This window comes from Saccopteryx leptura, chromosome 2, assembly GCF_036850995.1.
Source record: "Saccopteryx leptura isolate mSacLep1 chromosome 2, mSacLep1_pri_phased_curated, whole genome shotgun sequence".
NCBI lineage: Eukaryota > Metazoa > Chordata > Mammalia > Chiroptera > Emballonuridae > Saccopteryx > Saccopteryx leptura.
The window spans coordinates 314,659,552-314,678,399 of NC_089504.1; the positions used below are offsets into that span (position 1 = coordinate 314,659,552).

General features: G+C 47.4%; 1 protein-coding gene and 1 long non-coding RNA gene across 4 annotated transcripts; one reads left to right on the top strand and one right to left on the bottom strand.

Annotated features, from left to right (window-relative positions):
* Positions 1 to 564: 564 nt before the first annotated feature.
* Positions 565 to 5,512, bottom strand: LOC136391299 (uncharacterized). Its single transcript, XR_010748838.1, has 4 exons — positions 5,423 to 5,512; positions 4,093 to 4,227; positions 3,782 to 3,982; positions 565 to 709 (listed from the first exon to the last, which is right to left on the bottom strand). It is a non-coding gene; the product is annotated as an uncharacterized lncRNA (long non-coding RNA).
* On the top strand, positions 4,827 to 16,821 carry RAB19 (RAB19, member RAS oncogene family). 3 transcript variants are annotated; one of them, XM_066362878.1, is made up of 6 exons: positions 4,827 to 4,844; positions 4,981 to 5,088; positions 5,334 to 5,451; positions 7,283 to 7,495; positions 11,189 to 11,372; positions 14,403 to 16,821. In XM_066362878.1, the coding sequence occupies exons 4-6, from the start codon at positions 7,295 to 7,297 to the stop codon at positions 14,669 to 14,671; spliced, it is 654 nt and encodes a 217-aa protein (XP_066218975.1). In that variant the 5' UTR covers positions 4,827 to 4,844; positions 4,981 to 5,088; positions 5,334 to 5,451; positions 7,283 to 7,294; the 3' UTR covers positions 14,672 to 16,821. The 3 variants fall into 3 exon arrangements, with proteins under 3 accessions (XP_066218975.1, XP_066218976.1, XP_066218977.1); XM_066362879.1 differs by lacking the exons at positions 4,827 to 4,844; positions 4,981 to 5,088 and having other exon boundaries at positions 5,141 to 5,434; XM_066362880.1 differs by lacking the exons at positions 4,827 to 4,844; positions 4,981 to 5,088; positions 5,334 to 5,451 and adding an exon at positions 5,918 to 6,099.
* Positions 16,822 to 18,848: the final 2,027 nt, after the last annotated feature.

Genomic DNA, 18,848 nt, shown 5'->3' on the forward strand with positions numbered 1-18,848 from the left:
TTAAAAGAAAAAAGGGAAGGAGGAGGATTTACACAATGCAGCAGTTCTATTTCCAGCCATCTAAGGGTGTAGCTGGGCAATGTGATCTCAGGGCGAGCAACAAATCAGCCAAACATTTCACTTTTATTTATTTATTTATTTTTTTATTTATTTTTTTTTTTTTTTACAGAGACAGAGAGTGAGTCAGAGAGAGGGAAAGACAGGGACAGACAGACAGGAACGAAGAGAGATGAGAAGCAGCAATCATTAGTTTTTCATTGCGCGTTGTAACACCTTAGTTGTTCATTGATTGATTTCTCATATGTGCCTTGACCGCGGGCCCTTAGCAGACCGAATAACCCCTTGCTGGAGCCAGTGACCTTGGGTTCAAGCTGGTGAGCTTTTGCTCAAAGCAGATGAGCCCGCGCTTAAGCTGGCGACCTTGGGGTCTCGAACCTGGGTCCTCTGCATCCCAGTCCGATGCTCTATCCACTGCGCCACCTCCTGGTCAGACTGTTTATTTTTTTTAAAGATTTTATTTATTGATTTTACAGAGAGGAGACGGGGTAGGGAGCAAGAAGTATCAACTCATACTTGCTTTACTTTAGTTGTTCATTGCTTGCTTGTCCTATGTGCTTTGACTGGGCAAGCCCAAGATTTTGAAGTGGTGAACTCAGTAATCCAGGTCGGTGCTCTATCCACTGCTCCACCACAGGCCAGGCAAGGTCTCCTTTTTATTTAAAAAAATACATAGTGGGATGTTACCCAGACTTTAGAAGAAATGAAATTCTGATCCATCCTACAACATGAATGAATCTTGAAAACATTATGTGAAGTGAAATAAGCCACACACAAAAACAAATATTGTATGATTCCATTTATGTGCAGTATGTAATCAAATCCATAAAGAATGAAAAGTAGAATAGTGATTACTGGGGGAGGAGAAAATGGGAGTTATTGTTTAATGCAGTGGTGCTCAAACTTTTGAAGTCAGGGTGCATTTAAAATCCTACCAATAGCCTGACCAGATGGTGGCACAGTGGATAGAGCGCCGGACTGGGACGCAGAGGACCCAGGTTCGAGACCCCCAAGGTTGCCAGCTTGAGCGCAGGCTCATCTCGCTTGAGCAAAAAAGAGCTCACTGGCCCTGGCCAGTTGGCTCAGTGGTAGAGCGTCGGCCTGGCATGCAGAAGTCCCTGGTTCAATTCCCGGCCAGGGCACACAGGAGAAGTGCCCATCTGCTTCTCCACCCCACCCCCTCTCCTTCCTCTCTGTCTCTCTCTTCCCCTCCCGCAGCGAGGCTCCATTGGAGCAAAGATGTCCCAGGCGCTGGGAATGGCTCCTTGGCCTCTGCCCCAGGCGCTAGAGTGGCTCTGGTCGCGACAGAGCTACGCCCCGGAGGGGCAGAGCATCGCCCCCTGGTGGGCAGAGCGTCGCCCCCTGGTGGGCATGCCGGGTGGATCCTGGTCGGGCACATGCGGGAGTCTGTCTGACTGTCTCTCCCCGTTTCCAGCTTCAGAAAAATACAAAAAAAAACAAAGAGAGAGAGAGAGAGCTCACCAACTTGGACTCAATCTTGCTGGCTCGAGCAAGGGGTCACTCGGTCTACTGTAGCCCCCCAGTCACGGCATATATGAGAAAGCTATCAATGAACAACTAAGGTGCCGCAATGAAGAATTGACGCTTCTCATCTCCCTTCCTTCCTGTCTGTCCCTCTCTCTGACTCTCTCTGTCTCTGTGACCAAAAACATAAATAAAAGCCCTGGCCAGTTGGCTCAGTGGTAGAGCGTCGGCCTGGCGTGCAGGAGGCCCGGGTTTGATTCCTGGCCAGGGCTCACAGAAGAAGCGCCCATCTGCTTCTCCACCCTTCCCCCTCTCCTTCCTCTCTGTCTCTCTCTTTCCCTCCCGCAGCCAAGGCTCCATTGGAGCAAAGTTGGCCTGGGCGCTGAGGATGGCTCTGGTTGCAACAGAGCAATGCCCCAGATGGGCAGAGCATCGCCCCCTGGTGGGCGTGCCAGGTGGATCCCGGTCGGGCGCATGCAGGAGTCTGTCTGACTGCCTCCCCGTTTCCAACTTCAGAAAAATACAAAAAAATAAATAAATAAAATAAAATCCTACCAATAATTGTAGGTGCACTATATACAAATTTCTGAGAAATATGTTATAATAATTAAGTCAAATATTAAAGAAAAAAATATAAAGTCCAAGCATGCTTTTATGGTAATTAAATGAAATAAATACAACAAAATTAAATTTATTCTGACATATAAATACATTTTTATGTTACATTTTTTGAGTTATGCTTTTTAGAATTCATAATAAAAGAGGGGTTAAAAAATAAACGACAAAAAAATGTTATCTTTTTATAAATAGATACATTCTTTTTTTTTTTTTTTACAGAGACAGAGAGAGAGTCAGAGAGAGAGAGAGATAGGGACAGATAGACAGGAACGGAGAGAGATGAGAAGCATCAATCATCAGATTTTTGTTGCGACACCTTAGTTGTTCATTGATTGCTTTCTCATATGTGCCTCGACCGTGAGCCTTCAGTAGACCAAGTAACCCCTTGCTCAAGCCAGTGACCTTGGGTCCAAGCTGGTGAGCTTTTGCTCAAACCAGATGAGCCCGCGCTCAAGCTGGCAACCTTAGGGTCTCGAACCTGGGTCCTCAGCATCCCAGTCCGACGCTCTATCCACTGCACCACCGCCTAGTCAAGCAGATACATTCTTAGTAAGATTTAGTAAATTTGGCAGGTCCAGGTGAGAATGTGTTAAGGTTTTTCATTCTTGTATTTATAAGAAACATGAGTTTGATATGTCCCTAGCGATTTCTTCAATGTTTGGGCATATATTTGAAAAGCAAACTCTCATTTCCTCATCAATACATTGAAGAATTCCTTTCTTTTTACTCTTCATTGTGTTGAGTGCAGAAAACCCCCACCTTACATATCATCTTAACTTTACACCAAACAAAGGATAGAAGAAACTTGCCTCCAGTCTTTCCAGGGAACATGGGGTAGTGTAAACAATCCAGCACCACAGCTTAACAGCCTTTGCAACCTAATCAGGCAAGTGAGGTGGGGGGTTGGGCAGACTGTCAGCCTACAGCCAATTCCCCTCAAAAATCTAGACTCCAAACACCCTGTTGGTTTTTTGGTCCCCAACAGGCACGTATTTCTCTGGAATACCATAGGACGCACCTGGAAATCTTCTAGGGTGCACTAGTGTGCCTTGGCGTACACTTTGAAAACCACTGGTTTAATGGATAGAGAGTTTCAGTTGGGGATAGTGAAAAGGTTTTGGAGATGGGTAGTGGTAATGGTTGCACAAAAATATGAATATAGTTAATATCATTGGATGGCACACTTAAAACGGTAAAATGTGCCTGACCAGGCGGTGGCGCAGTGGATAAAGCGTTGGACTGGGATGTGGAGGACCCAGGTTCGAGACCCCGAGGTCGCCAGCTTGAGTGCGGGCTCATCTGGTTTGAGCAAAGTTCACTAGCCAAGGTCACTGGCTCGAGCAAGGGGTTTCTCGGTCTGCTATAGCCCCACGGTCAAGGCACATATGAGAAAACAATCAATGAACAACTAAGGTGTTGCAATGCGCAATGAAAAACTAATGATTGATGCTTCTCACCTCTCTCTGTTCCTGTCTGTCTGTCCCTATCTATTCCTCTCTCTGACTCTCTCTCTCTCTGAAAACAAAACAAAAACGAAAAAACGTTATAATGTATATATTGTGAAATATGTGTGTATGTACATATATGTATATATATGCATGTATATAAAACAAGTACATACCCTGATGGCCACCACCTGGAGTGCTTCTTCTCCATTGCTCAAGCTATGCGCTTTGCACTTATTGTCATGTCGATGGAGGGGGTCAGAGTAGGGTGGGGCACAATCCCTCCTTGGTTTCCATATAACCATCTGGACAGCTCACCATTTAATTTCTACTCTAGATGTTCTCCAAGTACTGGGTCTGAATCAGCTGACTTTTCCCTTCAACAGAAGAAAACATTTGATCTGTAACCTCACTGACATTGACATCTAACGGGTTCTATTTCCTGTCCCTGCACCCGCCCACATGTTTGTGGTGGATCTTGGCCTACATTTCATTTCCAGGTCGCAGATATATGCCTGTGGCTCTCCAGGTGGCAGTCTGCATTTGGCAGTGTCTTCTGTTTTCTTGGCCCACCTGCCAGCATTGGGTTCACCTTACTCAAGAGCAGTTCCTGAAATTTGATCTATACACGGAATTTGGCGTGAGATAAATGATATTTTCAAGGTTATCTGAAGGAATCATAGAAATTGTTCTTGGATAGTGACCAAATTGTCCTCTATTTTAGCACTTCAATCGTTCTAGATCTCAGCCCACAGTAAGGAGCACATTTTATATCACCCCCAGGATACACAGGCAGGGCAACACCTGACCCAAATGTTTCACAGAACAATGCTGTGTCTTGCTGCACATTCTGAAATTTTTTTTGTTAATCTTTTCTATAAAAATGTGGTTGCAACCCACTGAAACGGATTTCATGACTCATTCATAGGTCTCAGCTTCACAGTTTGAAAACACTACACCAACCTAAATATTTTATCAATCGGATGTTTCTGTTTTGCATACTGTGCCTACAGAGGCTTAAGGGCCAAATGTTATATTCTCCATAGCGGAGAAAATCGCATCTTATAACCTGACAACCAGTGACTCTTCTAGACTCTGCAGGGGGAAAAAAATTATTTATGTGTGTGTGTGTGTGTATGGAAAATTCACCTTGGCTTTATATATCTACGGCCAGCATCGGGGACTGATCAACTCTGTTTCCTCAGACCTAGAAATTAATCTCTGATCCTCTGATCTGTGGTCGAGTATTTGACGGAAGGAAACAGAAGTGTTTCCCGGCTCTTTCTTCCCTTATATAATACATTCAAGGTTCTTTCTGTCTTTTTAATCTTTCCGTCTTTTTAATCTTCTCTTTGGATCGCCTCCTTTCTCGTAGTGGCTCCCTAAGAAGAGTAATTCAAATCTACAAAGCAATTAGACTCAAGACCCAGATCGGTATCCTGTAAATTGTGTTTGCTTCACTAGAGCCCCCACCCCACCCCAGGTAAACAAGGAACATCAGGAGAAAGGGGAGGAGGTTGCATAGGAGGAGAGTAGAGAGAAGGGACGGGGTGGGTTACTGGGCATTGGCTCGGTTAACTGGCTTTGCAAGGTTAGGTTCGCAGACTGTTGCACAGTGAACGCTGGCCAGCGCCTCACCTGAGCTGGTGCCCAGCAGCAGCTCCGGGCTCAGGGGCGGTGGGAGAGCTTCACTTTCCTTTCACTTTCTCCGGCCGCCCAACCTGGCAGAACTACAGTTCCCACCACGCAGCGAGGCAGCAGGAAGAAGGGGCCCAAGGGCCGAAAACGAAAACAAGGACAAAAAAAGAAAACCTTACCTGCTAGCAGAGGTGAGAGAGCAAGACAGGTAAGCGACAGGTGAACCTAGAAGGCGAAGGCTACAGGATGCCGAATGGAGGGTTGCAGGGCGTACAGGCTGAGTTAAAGGGGCTTTTGTGGAAACCCTGAGGACTTCCTGGGGGTGGGGGGTGGGAGAACATGGAGGGAAGATTTCAACTCAAGTTATAGTGATAAGACACTGGAAGTAGAATGGCTTTATCTGAAAAGTCAGAGGGGGTTTGACTGTATCTCTTGTCTGCTGGATCAATGAGCCACAAGTGACCCTGGAGGTGTCCAGGACAAGTATGGGGCTTTTACAAATTGGATATTTTTGTGCATTTTAAATTTGTGTAATGATATAGACTTGTCCCTTTCTATGACTTTAGAGAAAACCAAAGAATAAAACTGGGGGAAATGAAGAAAGGTAGCGTAGGGCAGGAGCAATTTGCAGCACATCAAATTTAATCATCAACTGGGGCGAGGTTTCATGTATTTTTATGAGGCATTAGATGAGGAGACCCAACACAACGACAATGCGGAACAGTTGAGGGCTTGGGGATATTTGCCTGCCGCTCCAAATATCTGGCGGGCTGTCATGTGGAATCGGAATCTGCCCAGACCTGGCCAAGCCTGAGGGCCAACGACTGGAACCCCAAGGAGATAGACTTCAGCCCACGTAAGTTAGAGCTGCACACTCAAAATGGATTTTTGCGGGAGATAGTGAGTTCCTCATGATCAATGATCTTGAAGCCTAGAAGAGCAGTTGATCAGAGGTGCTGAAGGTGAGAATAAATTTCAGGTGTGTGTTGAGCAACAGCTCCCAAGCCTGGCGAGGCATCAGAATCACTTGGGGAGAGTGTGTGCATGTGCGTGTGTGTGCTGTGGTTTGAAATATCTTTAGCAGATCTTGGACAGGCTCCAGGAATGTATATTTTTAATTATCTCCCCAAATAACTCTGATATCATCAGTTAGTTTAGAAAACCCTGTCGTTTAGAAACTTTAAGTTATTTTTCAGCTTCTGGTAAAGCATACCATAAACTTTCTCACCACCTCACCACAGTTTTCTCTTTGAATATTCTCACAATCCTAATTTCCTGGTGAAGAAAAATTAGGTGCCAGCTGGAAGGAAAAGACCATGTCACTCTTCCCTAAACCGTCTTCTCTGTCAAATCTTGTCGGTCCTTGTGGTCCTTGTTGCTGGTTGACTGGGGTCCTTCTCTCCATGCAAAACAGGGATAGGGTTACAGCTAGGCATGTCCTCCAACTGAAAACTGGCAGAGAAGACACTCCAGTGGGCACCTTCTCTGCCACACTCCTGCTGTGTCCCCAAACTTTTTACACAGAGGGCCAGTTCACTGTCCCTCAGACCGTTGGAGGGCCACCACATACAGTGCTCCTCTCACTGACCACCAATGAAAGAGGTGCCCCTTCCAGAAGTGCGGCGAGGGGCCGGATAAATGGCCTCAGGGGGCCTCATGCGGCCCGTGGGCTGTAGTTTGGGGATGCCTGCATGGAGCATGGGGCACCCGGTCTTGATAACTAGGATTTCCATCCATGCTACTATCTGACTGTTGACTGTGTAGTTGTGTAGTGGGCCCAGCAGAGGGTGGCAGTAGAACCTCTTCATTCCAAGGACACCCCTAAAGTAGTATCAACCCACCTAACGTAGGTGTGAGCTTGTAGGGGCAGCTGCCTTGGAAGTGTCCTTCTCCCACGAGGATGTTAATGCTATGAAAGCAATGCTCTCCCTCTGTCTTGTCCTGTTCTGGACTCCTAGTGCCTAGAACAGTGCCTGGTGCCTGGTAGGTGCTCGCTCAAGAGACGCCGAATTCCTTCTTTCCGCCTCGCTCCATTCCAGGTAGCAAGAGCCATGCAGTTCTCCAGCTCAGCCAGGGCAGCAGACGAGAACTTTGACTATTTGTTCAAGATTATCCTCATCGGGGATACCAACGTGGGGAAGACGTGCGTGGTGCAGCACTTCAGGTCCGGGGTCTACACGGAGACACAGCATAACACAATCGGGGTGGACTTCACTGTACGCTCCCTCGAGATCGACGGCAAGAGAGTGAAGGTCAGGGGGCACAGGGTTTGCTCCCCCTCTTTCAGCCAGAGCCCTTAACACCCAAACACATGCCTGAGGCAAAGAAGACTTAAATATAAAACATGGTATCATAAAAGTACCAGGAAAAAAACATAGTTGCATTTACTTTTATCTTTGGAGAATGAGGAAATGGGGCTTTGCGGTAAGATGAGAAACCCAGAAACCATAAGGGAAAAATATTGCTCAGTCTAACTGTCTCAAGGCCAAATTTATATATTTCTGTGTAACTAGATAAAGCTCAAACTTCTACCTATTCCAAAACACCATAAACCAAGTCAAACAGTGAGTGACAAATTGGAAAGAAATATTTGCATGTATGGGACTTGACAAAGGGCTAACTTCTTTAATGTGATAAATAGCCAAGAAAAAGCTCAACAACCAAATACAAAAAGTATGCAATTCACAGATTGAAAAAAAAAGTTGCACGAATTTTATAAGATGTAAAGGTATCCATCCTCACTCATAATTAAATAACAAACTAACAATGAGATACTATCTTTTACCCATTTGATTAGAAAAGATGCAAGTGTCGATAAAGATGTAATAAATGGGTCTTGTTTGGGATCCTGATTTTAAAAAACAGCAGTAAAAAGGCATTTTGGAGACAGTCAGGAACATTTTCTGTTCCTGTTTCGCTCACTTATGCATTCACTGGTTGACTTTTGTATGTGCCCTGACTGGGAATCAAACCCAACACCTTGGTGTGTCAAGACGATGCTCTAAACTGGGCTACCCGGCCAGAGCATAATTGGAAAATTTTTCATATGGGCTTGGTATTAAATGATACCAAGGAATTATCAAAAAATTTATTAGCAGTGATATTGGCATTGTGGTTACGAAAGAAAATGTCCACATTTATAGCAATGTGTATCCACGTGTATAGGGATGAAATGACATGAAGTCTGGGATTTGCTTTAAAATAAAACCTCAAAGAAATCAACAGAACAGCCTCACCAGGCAGTGGCACAATGGATAGAGTGTGGGACTGGGACACAGAAGACCCAGGTTTGAAACCCTGAGGTCACCGGCTTGGGCGCAGGCTCACCAGCTTGAGCATGGGATCATAGACATGACCCCATGGTTGCTGGCTTGAGTCCAAAGGTCACTAGCTTGAAGCCCAAGGTTGCTGGCTTGAAGCCCAAGTCATTGGCTTGAGCAAGGAGTCACTGGCTTGGCTAGAGTCCTTCAGTCAAGGCACATGTGAGAAAGCAATCAATGAACAACTAAGGTGCCGCAACAAAGAATAGATGCTTCTCATCTCTCTCCCTTCCTGTCTGTCTGTCTGTCTATCTCTCTCTTGCTTAAAGAAAAATATCAACAGAACAGACTAGATATAACAAGAGTGGCATAATTTTTTTTTTTTACAGGGACTGAGAGAGAGTCAGAGAGATATACTGGGACAGACAGACAGGAACAGAGAGAGATGGGAAGCATCAATCATCAGTTTTTCGTTGCAACACCTTAGTTGTTCGTTGATTGCTTTCTCATATGTGCCTTGACCGTGGGCCTTCAGCAGACCGAGTAACACCTTGCTCGAGCCAGTGACCTTGGGTCCAAGCTGGTGAGCTTTTGCTCAAACCAGATGAACCTGCACTCAAGCTGACGACCTCGGAGTCTTGAACCTGGGTCCTCTGCATCCCAGTCCGACACTCGATCCACTGCGCCACCGCCTGGTCAGGCGGCATGATCTTAATAATTATTGAATCTGGGATGATGGGTATATTCTCTTCTCTCTAGTTCATTGTTTTCTTCTCTCTAATTTTGTATATGTTTGCAAACTTTCTTTAAAAATTAAACTTTGTCGCCTGACCAGGCGGTGGCGCAGTGGATAGAGCATTGGACTGGGATGCAGAGGACTCAGGTTCAAGACCCCGAGGTCGCCAACTTGAGCGCGGGCTCATCTGGTTTGAGCAAAAGCCCACCAACTTGAACCCAAGGTCGCTGGCTCCAGCAAGGGGTTACTCAGTCTGCTGAAGGCCTGCAGTCAAGGCACATATGAGAATGCAATCAATGAACAACTAAGGTGTTGCAACGCGCAATGAAAAACTAATGATTTTTTTTTTTTTTTTTTTGTATTTTTCTGAAGCTGGAAACGGGGAGAGACAGACAGACTCCCGCATGCGCCCGACCGGGATCCACCCGGCACGCCCACCAGGGGGCGACGCTCTGCCCCTCCGGGGCGTTGCTCTGTTGCAACAAGAGCCACTCTAGCTCCTGGGGCAGAGGCCAAGGAGCCATCCCCAGCACCCGGGCCATCCTTGCTCCAATGGAGCCTCGCTGTGGGAGGGGAAGAAAGAGAGAGGAAAGAGAGGGGGAGGGGTGGAGAAGCAGATGGGCGCTTCTCCTGTGTGCCCTGGCTGGGAATCGAACCCGGGACTTCTGCACACCGGGCCGACGCTCTACCACTGAGCCAACCGACCAGGGCCGAAAAACTAATGATTGATGCTTCTCATCTCTCTCTGTTCCTGTCTGTCTATCCCTCTCTCTGATTCTCTCTCTGTCTCTGTAAAAAAATAAATTAAAAAAAATTAAACTTTGTCAATAATGTAAGTATATGCAGAACAGGTACCATCAGACACTGTTGGAGGATGCATAAATTGGTGTCATTGCTCAGGATGGCAGTTTGGATGGTTATGTTATGAAGACACTCCTGAACATAAATGGCAGAGTGGCTCTTTAAAATTAAAACCATTCAGCCCTGGCCGGTTGGCTCAGTGGTAGAGCGTCAGCCTGGCGTGCGGAAGTCCTGGGTTCGATTCCCGGCCAGGGCACACAGGAGAAGTGCCCATCTGCTTCTCCACCCCTCCCCCTCTCCTTCCTCTCTGTCTCTCTCTTCCCCTCCCGCAGCTGAGGCTCCATTGGAGCAAAGATGGCCTGGGCACTGGGGATGGCTCTGTGGCCTTTGCCTCAGGCGCTAGAGTGGCTCTGGTCGCAACAGAGCAACGCCACAGATGAGCAGAGCATCGCCCCCTGTTGGGCATGCCGGGTGGATCCCGGTCAGGTGCATGCGGGAGTCTGTCTGACTGCCTCCCTGTTTCCAGCTTCAGAAAAATACAAACAAACAAAAAAAAATTAAAACCATTCAGCCAACACTATCTCCTTTTTCGGTGTTAATACCAATGGGCAGGCTCAAGGGATAGACTCCAACTTCTGAACTAAGGGATGTTTTTTTTTCTTTCTTTCTTTTTTTTTTTAATTTTATTTACTCATTTTACAGAGGGGGGGGGAGAGAGAGAGAGAGAGAGAAGGGGGGGGAGCAGAAAGCATCAACTCCCATATGTGCCTTGACCGGGCAAGCCCAGGGTTTCAAACCGGCAACCTCAGGGTTCCAGGTTGACGCTTTATCCACTCTGCCACCACAGGTCAGGCTGAACTAAGGGATGTTTGAGGTGAAAAGGGAAAAGAATACCAGACCCCAGGACCTTGGACCCCCCTCTCCTACTGAAGCATCCCTGAGCTGGATGCTCCCAACCTGAAAACCCATCCAAGTTACCCTGGGGAGCAACTGAAAAAAATAGATACATGGGCCCCAGCCCCGACGCCCTGAGTGTGGGTATCTAGAAGTGAGCCCCAGGCACCTCTATTTAGCCGATGACTTAGGTGAGCAAGTCCCTGTCAGGCATGGGAACTCCTGATGCCATCCCCTTTCTTGCCCCTCTGCAGATGCAAGTGTGGGACACCGCAGGCCAGGAGCGCTTCCGGACCATCACCCAGAGCTACTACCGCAGCGCCCATGCGGCCATCATCGCCTACGACCTCACCCGGCGGTCCACCTTCGAGTCCGTTCCTCACTGGATTCACGAGATAGAAAAATACGGCGCTGCGAACTTGGTCATTATGCTGATCGGTATGGTGTTTTCAAAGGGTTTAACTGGCTTTCCCGGTTCCCTCTGCCCATGCTCAGCATTGTGTGTTTTCTGGTGGCAGGGGACCATGAAATCATAAAAGTGCAAATGGTGGACAGGACCTCAGAAAGTATCTGGCCCAGAGATTCCCATCACAGTCACTTGAAAATGAGAGGGAGGGTGGTGTGAAGTAGCTAAGAACACAAACCTCAGGGCTCCAATGTAGTTTCTCATCCAGAAGACCTGCAATGGGGCCCAGACCTGTCTTACGCAGGTGCCCGGCTGTCTTGCTGCACACATCTGAGCAGACCACACAGGAAGTGCTCTGCAGGCTAAGGTTCACAGAGTCAGAGAGCTCCACATCCCTGAGGGGCCCACTCAGATGAATGTGATGGACACACTGACATCAAAACTAACAGCAAGTTCAATGGCAAAGTGAACTCATGGCCTGAAACGGGAGCAGTCCTAGCAGACTGACATTCATGAAAGTGTTAACGTTCCTGCTATTTCTCTGTGGTTTCAGTTTTGCCAACAGAGGTGCCTTCTCCTCCCTCCTCTCTCACAAGTTGACCCTGGCCCCTGGCAGCCACTCCCCCTCCACACCAATGGCAAAAACATGGCTGTGCATGGATTTCTACTGTCCTCTTCCTCCAGCCATTCACAGAGACCAGCTCCTCGGTAATGTCCCTGTGTTTAAAATCCTCGCTGGTCCCCCATGGCCCTCCAGATAACACACAAATTCCTGAGCACGATTAACAAGGCTCCTCCAGCCTCTCGAGCATGGCTGGCCTCTTATCTTTTGTATCCCTCTGCTCTGTGCCTGACCTCTGAACTCTTCAGACATTCCATCAGAGGAAGAGTTCAGGAGCCAACTTTTTTTTTTTTTTTTTTTTTGTATTTTTTTCATTTTTCTGAAGCTGGAAACAGAGAGAGACAGTCAGACAGAATCCCGCATGTGCCCGACCGGGAACCACTCGGCACACCCACCATGGGGCGACGCTTTGCCCACCACGGGGCGATGCTCTGCCCACCAGGGGACGATGCTCTGCCCATCCTGGGCGTCGCCATGTTGCGACCAGAGCCACTCTAGCGCCTGAGGCAGAGGCCACAGAGCCATCCCCAGCGCCCGGGCCATCTTTGCTCCAATGGAGCCTTGGCTGCGGGAGGGGAAGAGAGAGACAGAGAGGAAAGCCCGGTGGAGGGGTGGAGAAGCAAATGGGCGCTTCTCCTGTGTGCCCTGGCCGGAATCGAACCCGGGTCGTCCGCATGCTAGGCTGACGCTCTACCGCTGAGCCAACCGGCCAGGGCCGGACAGTTCCATTCTTGTATAGCTTTTTAAATATCTGTGTGACTCTTGCCTCCCAAACAACACAGAGAAGCCCTTCCTTAGGGGCCGGGGCCAAGCATCTCTGGTGCCCACAGAGAACACACAGTAAGCAGGGACTCAGATTGCAGGTGTCCTGGCTTATTCTGAGGTGTGCAGCCACCAGCTATTGGGAGGTAGGGCAGGGAGAGCCAAAGCCGTTAAGCTGGTGTGGCACTGGGACAGGTGGGAAGAGCAGGTAATAAAAGTCAGAACCAGTGAGTGTGACCCAGCCCAGAAGCCACAGATCAGGGTGAGGGGTTGCCTAGACTCCTGGCTCAGGGATTCCTACTCTGAATATCCCTGCCCCCACCAAGGGGCTCTCTCACCTTTCTTCTAAGAGGCAGAGCTGTGCCCTGAGCTTAAACCTCTCCAGCTATAAAAAGGCATATGGTTTTCTTGAAGGTACATACCTGAGTTAGGTTCCTGTGGTTTCTATGTTAAATTACCATAAACTGGGTGCCTGAAAAACAACAGAAATGTGTTTGCAATCCGTTCCAGACCAGAAATCTGAAATCAGTATCTCTGGGCTGAGAGCAAGCTGCCAGCAGGACCGTGCGCCCTCTACAGGCTCAAAGGGGGAATCACTCCTTTCCTCGTCCAGCCTCTAGTGCTGTCGACGTTCAGTGGCTTGTGGCCACCTCCTCCGTGTGGGTAGTCAAGCACCTGCATGCACATTCATCAAGACTTATTGAGGAGCCTGACCAGGCGGTGGCGCAGTGGATAGAGCGTTGGACTGGGATGCGGAAGACCCAGGCTCGAGACCCCGAGGTCGCCATCTTGAGCATGGGCTCATCTGGTTTGAGCAAAAGCTCACCAGCTTGAGCCCAAGGTTGCTGGCTCAAGCAAGGGGTTACTCGGTCTGCTGAAGGCCCGCAGTCAAGGCACATATGAGAAAGCAATCAATTAACAACTAAGGTGTTGCAACGCGCAACAAAAAACTAATGATTGATGCTTCTCATCTCTCCGTTCCTGTCTGCCTGTCTATCCCTCTCTCTGACTCTCTCTCACTGTCTCTGGAAAAAAAAAAAGACTTATTGAGGAGCACTGGAGATCATGCTCCCCAGCATAGAGCATCAGTTTGGCTCAAATAAATAAATGAATTTTAAAAATCTCTAAAAAAAAAAAGATCCATTGAATGTCAAGTCTATAGATTTTGTTAGATGCAAAATATAACAAAGAAAGTAAGTCTTTCCACAGCTTCAACCCAAGAAATCCTGATCACAAATCTTAGCTTAGCTAGACCCAGTTCTGCCTCACAGAGTCCACAGCTCTGTAGCTGGGGGTTAGGGGAGATGGGGACAGGACCTGAAGGGAGGAAAGAGAAGCCTGAGAGAGCCACTCGGGCACCCTCTGACCCTGTCACACTTAGAAGCAGTGACAGCCCCTCCCAAGAATACAGAAGCTCCACCTGTCCCAGCCAATAAAACACACACTTCTGGCCCATTCCCTGCAGATCTTAAAGATCTTAAGAACAGTGAATTAAGATAGTGGCTCTGTTCCCAACCATCTGTGGTTTTCTTTTCAGTCAATGTGTGCTCAACTACTATGTGTGAATGAATGCATGTGAACATATTGCTAAACTAAGTTTCTTTTTAGTTTTGGGATTGTTTTTTTTTAAGTTGTGTTAAGTTACTCAATGTGGTATTTGCTTCTCTCTGCCTCCCAGGAAACAAATGTGACCTGTGGGAAAAGCGGCACGTTCTGTTCGAGGATGCCTGCACCCTGGCTGAGAAATACGGCCTCCTGGCCGTTTTGGAGACATCAGCCAAGGAATCCAAGAACATAGACGAAGTGTTTGTGCTCATGGCCAGGGAGCTGATCGCCCGTAACAGCCTGCACCTGTATGGGGATGGTGCCCTGAGCCACCTGCCCCTGGACTCCAGTCCGGTTCTTGTGCCCCAGGGGCCGAGTCAAAAGACCCACTGTACTTGCTGAACATGTTCACGAGGCCAACAGCACCCACCAGAGGCTGTGCCTAAAACCAAAGGTAGCCAGATCTTCCAGCGTCTGATGAGTAGCATTTCAGACCCCGGTGTAGACCTGCCACTAATCCTCAATCCTCGATTCAGACCAGTGGCCAGGGGTTGACTGAGGATAGGGTACACTACTGTCCTTCTCGATTATGCCTTGGACTTAAAGGCACCTGGGTAGCAGGACAAGGTCTGCTCTTTCCATCTTTCCCTTTCCTGTCTCCCCAAACCTCCAACTGTGCTTCTACTGAATTTTTATCACTTGAAGAGGGTATGGAAGGAAAAAGGACTATCAAGAGACAGGAGAGGAGATTTGGAACATTCTGGGACAGTTTAAAACAGTTTGGGAGCCTGACCAGGCGGTTGCTCAGTGGATAGAGCATTGGACTGGGATGCCGAGGACCCAGGTTCAAGACCCCAAGGTCGCCAGCTTGAGCACGAGCTCATCTGGTTTGAACAAAAGCTCACCAGCTTGGACCCAAGGTCATTGGCTCGAGCAAGGGGTTATATGGTCTGCTGAAGGCCCGTGGGTCAAGGCACATATGAGAAAGCAATCAATGAACTAAGGTGTTGCAACAAAAAAGTAATGATTGATGCTTCTCATCTCTCTCCGTTCCTGTCTGTCTGTCCCTGTCTATCCCTCTCTCTGACTCTCTGTCTCTGTAAAAAAACAAAACAAAAAACAAACAGAAACAGTTCGGGAAAGGGAGTAGTGGGAACAAGCCTGCAACGCTGTTAATATTTGCTTCCTGACATTCACACCTCAGGGCTTTAGTCCAGGGAGCAAAACCTTTTGACACAAAGACCATAAATACCTCTTGCCAAATGGTCAGGAGTCACATGATGGAGATGGTGTTGAATTTCACTTTATTCTCCTGGGGCTAATGAGACCACCCTCCTAAGATGGGGGAGGTGTCTACAATTTCTAAAATATCAAATTAGCTGCTGGGTCAGGAGGCATTTCTGAATTGACATTACATTGGCTCATAAGTGAAGAGCAAACCAATATTGACCTTATAGTGTGGCCCTCGGTGCACCATGTACCCTCTAGAACCTGTTAGTAATAATACAACATGGTTTTTCAGAGTTCCCCAATGGTTGTCACTGAAGTGCGTCTTGCAGTCATAATAAGAACCACAAAGGACTATCTAGCCACAATGTTGGCCCCAAAAGGAGAAATGTCTGTGAGAGTTCTCCTTGGGCCCAGATGAGTGCTGCCAGGCATAGGCTGAGACCGGCAGAAAACAGAAATCACTAGCCACATGTGGCTATAGAGTCCTTGAAGACAGAGGCCACAGTGTGAGATGAATGGCTCACAATTCTCCCATCATTTCTCTCTCCATCAATCTCAACCAATGTTCTCTAAACCTTATCAGCTTCTAGAATTATGCACTCTGGGAATTATCTGGAATTCAAAGAGTCCTACTAACTTAGACATGTGAGAACAAGGTCACCGAACACCAGGCAGCCGTGATTAACTGGCCTGGCCTTCTGTTGGAATGCTAGGGCTGTGATGGGAACCCTAGGGCCTCACTGGAGTAGGGCACGCAAAGCTCTGCCCCAAAGGGGCACAGGCGCTTCGGACGCTGACAGTCTCGTCCCAGGAACGTGAGGCTAGCTCAGGCAGGCTCCCCTTTGTAGCTGTGGTCTCAGAAGGTGCGTGTTAACTGAATGCTGGTGGTGTCCTCACATCCCCAAAGTTGTACATAAGGTAACGAGTTATATGACAGTAAGTTACAAAAGGGACAGTTTGGAAGAATAAAAAAGATTGCAATGTCTCCATATTTTGTTTGCCAGTGTCAAGTATGTACATTCCCGTCTTAGGAGTTAATCTTTTTTCAGTTCTAGTCTCTGATCATACCTTCTCTCGGACACCCCACTCTCACTCTAATGACACCATCATAAAAGCTATTTATGCATCTCCCTTGAGCTCCTCCATTAGACTGTAACTCAAACCGTTAGGCCTGACCAGTGGTGGTGCAGTGGATACAGCGTCAATCTGGGATGCTGAGGACCCAGGTTCAAAACTCCGAGATCACCAAATTGAATGCAGGTTTATCTGGCTTGAGCGCAGGATCATTTACATGATCCCATGGTCGCTGACTTGCAGCACAAGGTCTCTGGCTTGAGCAAGGGGGTGTTGCTGGCTTGGCCTGAGCCCCTATGAGAAGTAATCAATGAACTATGTAAGTGCCTCAACTACAAGTTGATTCTTCTCGTATCTTTGCCTGCCTGCCTGTTTCTCTGAAAACAAAACTTGAGAACAAGTACTAGGTTGGTACTAGCTTTGCATCCTAGCACTGTGACTAACATACAGAAGTTGCTTCAGGTTTGCTGGGACGAATGAAGTACTGTGGACAGGCTCCATTGTATGCACTCAATAAACAGTAGTTATTATAAAGCCATACTAGATCTTTCACCTTGTAACTGCTGATTTAATGTGTTTCCCAACATCTCAGTGGGCAGAAGGGACAAAGGAGGCATCAGCATGGGGTCTAAGTCACATGGCGCCAACTTAAGTGCAAAGAAGCCTGGAAAATGGAGGGCTCCCATGGACTGCTTTGAAGCACCGTTTCTGTCCCACCTGGGCTCAGAGCTCCTCCAGTCCAGCACAGGACTCAAATATTTGTGCAGCAAACGGTTCCCTTCATCTTACTAAGAACATTATCCACTAATAGTTTCAAACAAACGGCAAGGGCCGGGAAGGAAGTGAGTTAGAACATAAGAACAAGCCCTTTTTCCAGAGAGCAAATTTATTATCAGAAATGAGTCTCCCCTAAAACAAATCTTTTCCATACTGACTCAAGTTTTTTACATTTTGGACTATGTTCACTGTTAACAAAGACGGGAGGACATCAGTTTCTAATTATTTACTATGGGGAACAAGATTCTGATGGAGAATACGAAGCCCATCAGTTGGACCTTAAAGCTGCTTTCTTTGTTCTCGACACTGATAAGGCAGCAAGAGACCTGGGCAGTCTGGGGGTTCTCTGTGATCAGCAAAAGACCTCTTCCTGTCATTCGACACAAAGGATAAGCACCTTGTTAAACTCATTTACTACAAAGCACTATCTTTTGTCTAAAATGTAATAAAATGTTTATGAAGTCGGTCCTAGACACTGTGAAAAGCGATAAAACAGACACCATGGAGACAGTCACTGTGGTAATCACTTCAGATAGAACTTACGAAGGATTTACTGTTTAAAAACTAGGCACTGTGATTCCAAACCCACAGAAGTTTGCTCAATATGATTCACTCAAACGCCTTACAATTTACCATTCAGTTGATTATCTTGAATACAGGTGCCTAAAAGCACTGACTTTAAATTGTTAGACAAGTTCTTTCAACAGCTTTCAACACAAAATAGGCTGTTACTGCTATGACAAGATTCACAATCTCTGGCTTTCCACTCAGAGCTTTACTTTGCGCTCACTCGGGTTGGGTAAGTGTCCTGTCCCACCTCTCCTGGCACAGCCCCCCAGCTGAGGGGCAGCTGCCTTCTCAGAAAGGGTCAACTGCCACGGGTATGTGGAGAACCGACTGGCTCTTTTTTTCCTTTCTTTCAGAGACAGAGTCAGAGAGAAGGATAGATAGGGACAGAGAGACAGGAACGAAAAGAGATGAGAAGCATCAATCATCAGTTTTTCGTTGTAACACCTTAGTTATTCATTGATTGCTTTCTCATACATGCCTTGACAGTGGGGCTACAGCAGACCGAGTAACCCCTTGCTCAAGTCAGCAACCTTGGGTCCAAGCTGGTGACCTCAGGGTCTCGAACCTAGGTCCTCTGCATCCCAGTCCGACGCTCTATCCACTGCACCACCGCCTGGTCAGGCCCAACTGGCTCTTAAAACTCCCACCTGGAAGTGTCACTTCTGCTTACATCTCATCAGCCTAAGAATTCCCAGCAACTACACTGTATGCCCAGAAAGCACAGGATTGGGAGGCTAGTGAATGGCACCAGTAAGCAGGACTTCAAATACCTGTAGCGACATCATACCTCCTCCCTCCCCAAATGTTTGAAAGACTTTGCTTTACTGTTCCCCCTCAATCTTTAAAAATAATAATCTAGCCCTGGCCGGTTGGCTCAGTTTAGAGCGTCGGCCTGGCGTGCATAAGTCCCGGGTTCGATTTCTGGCCA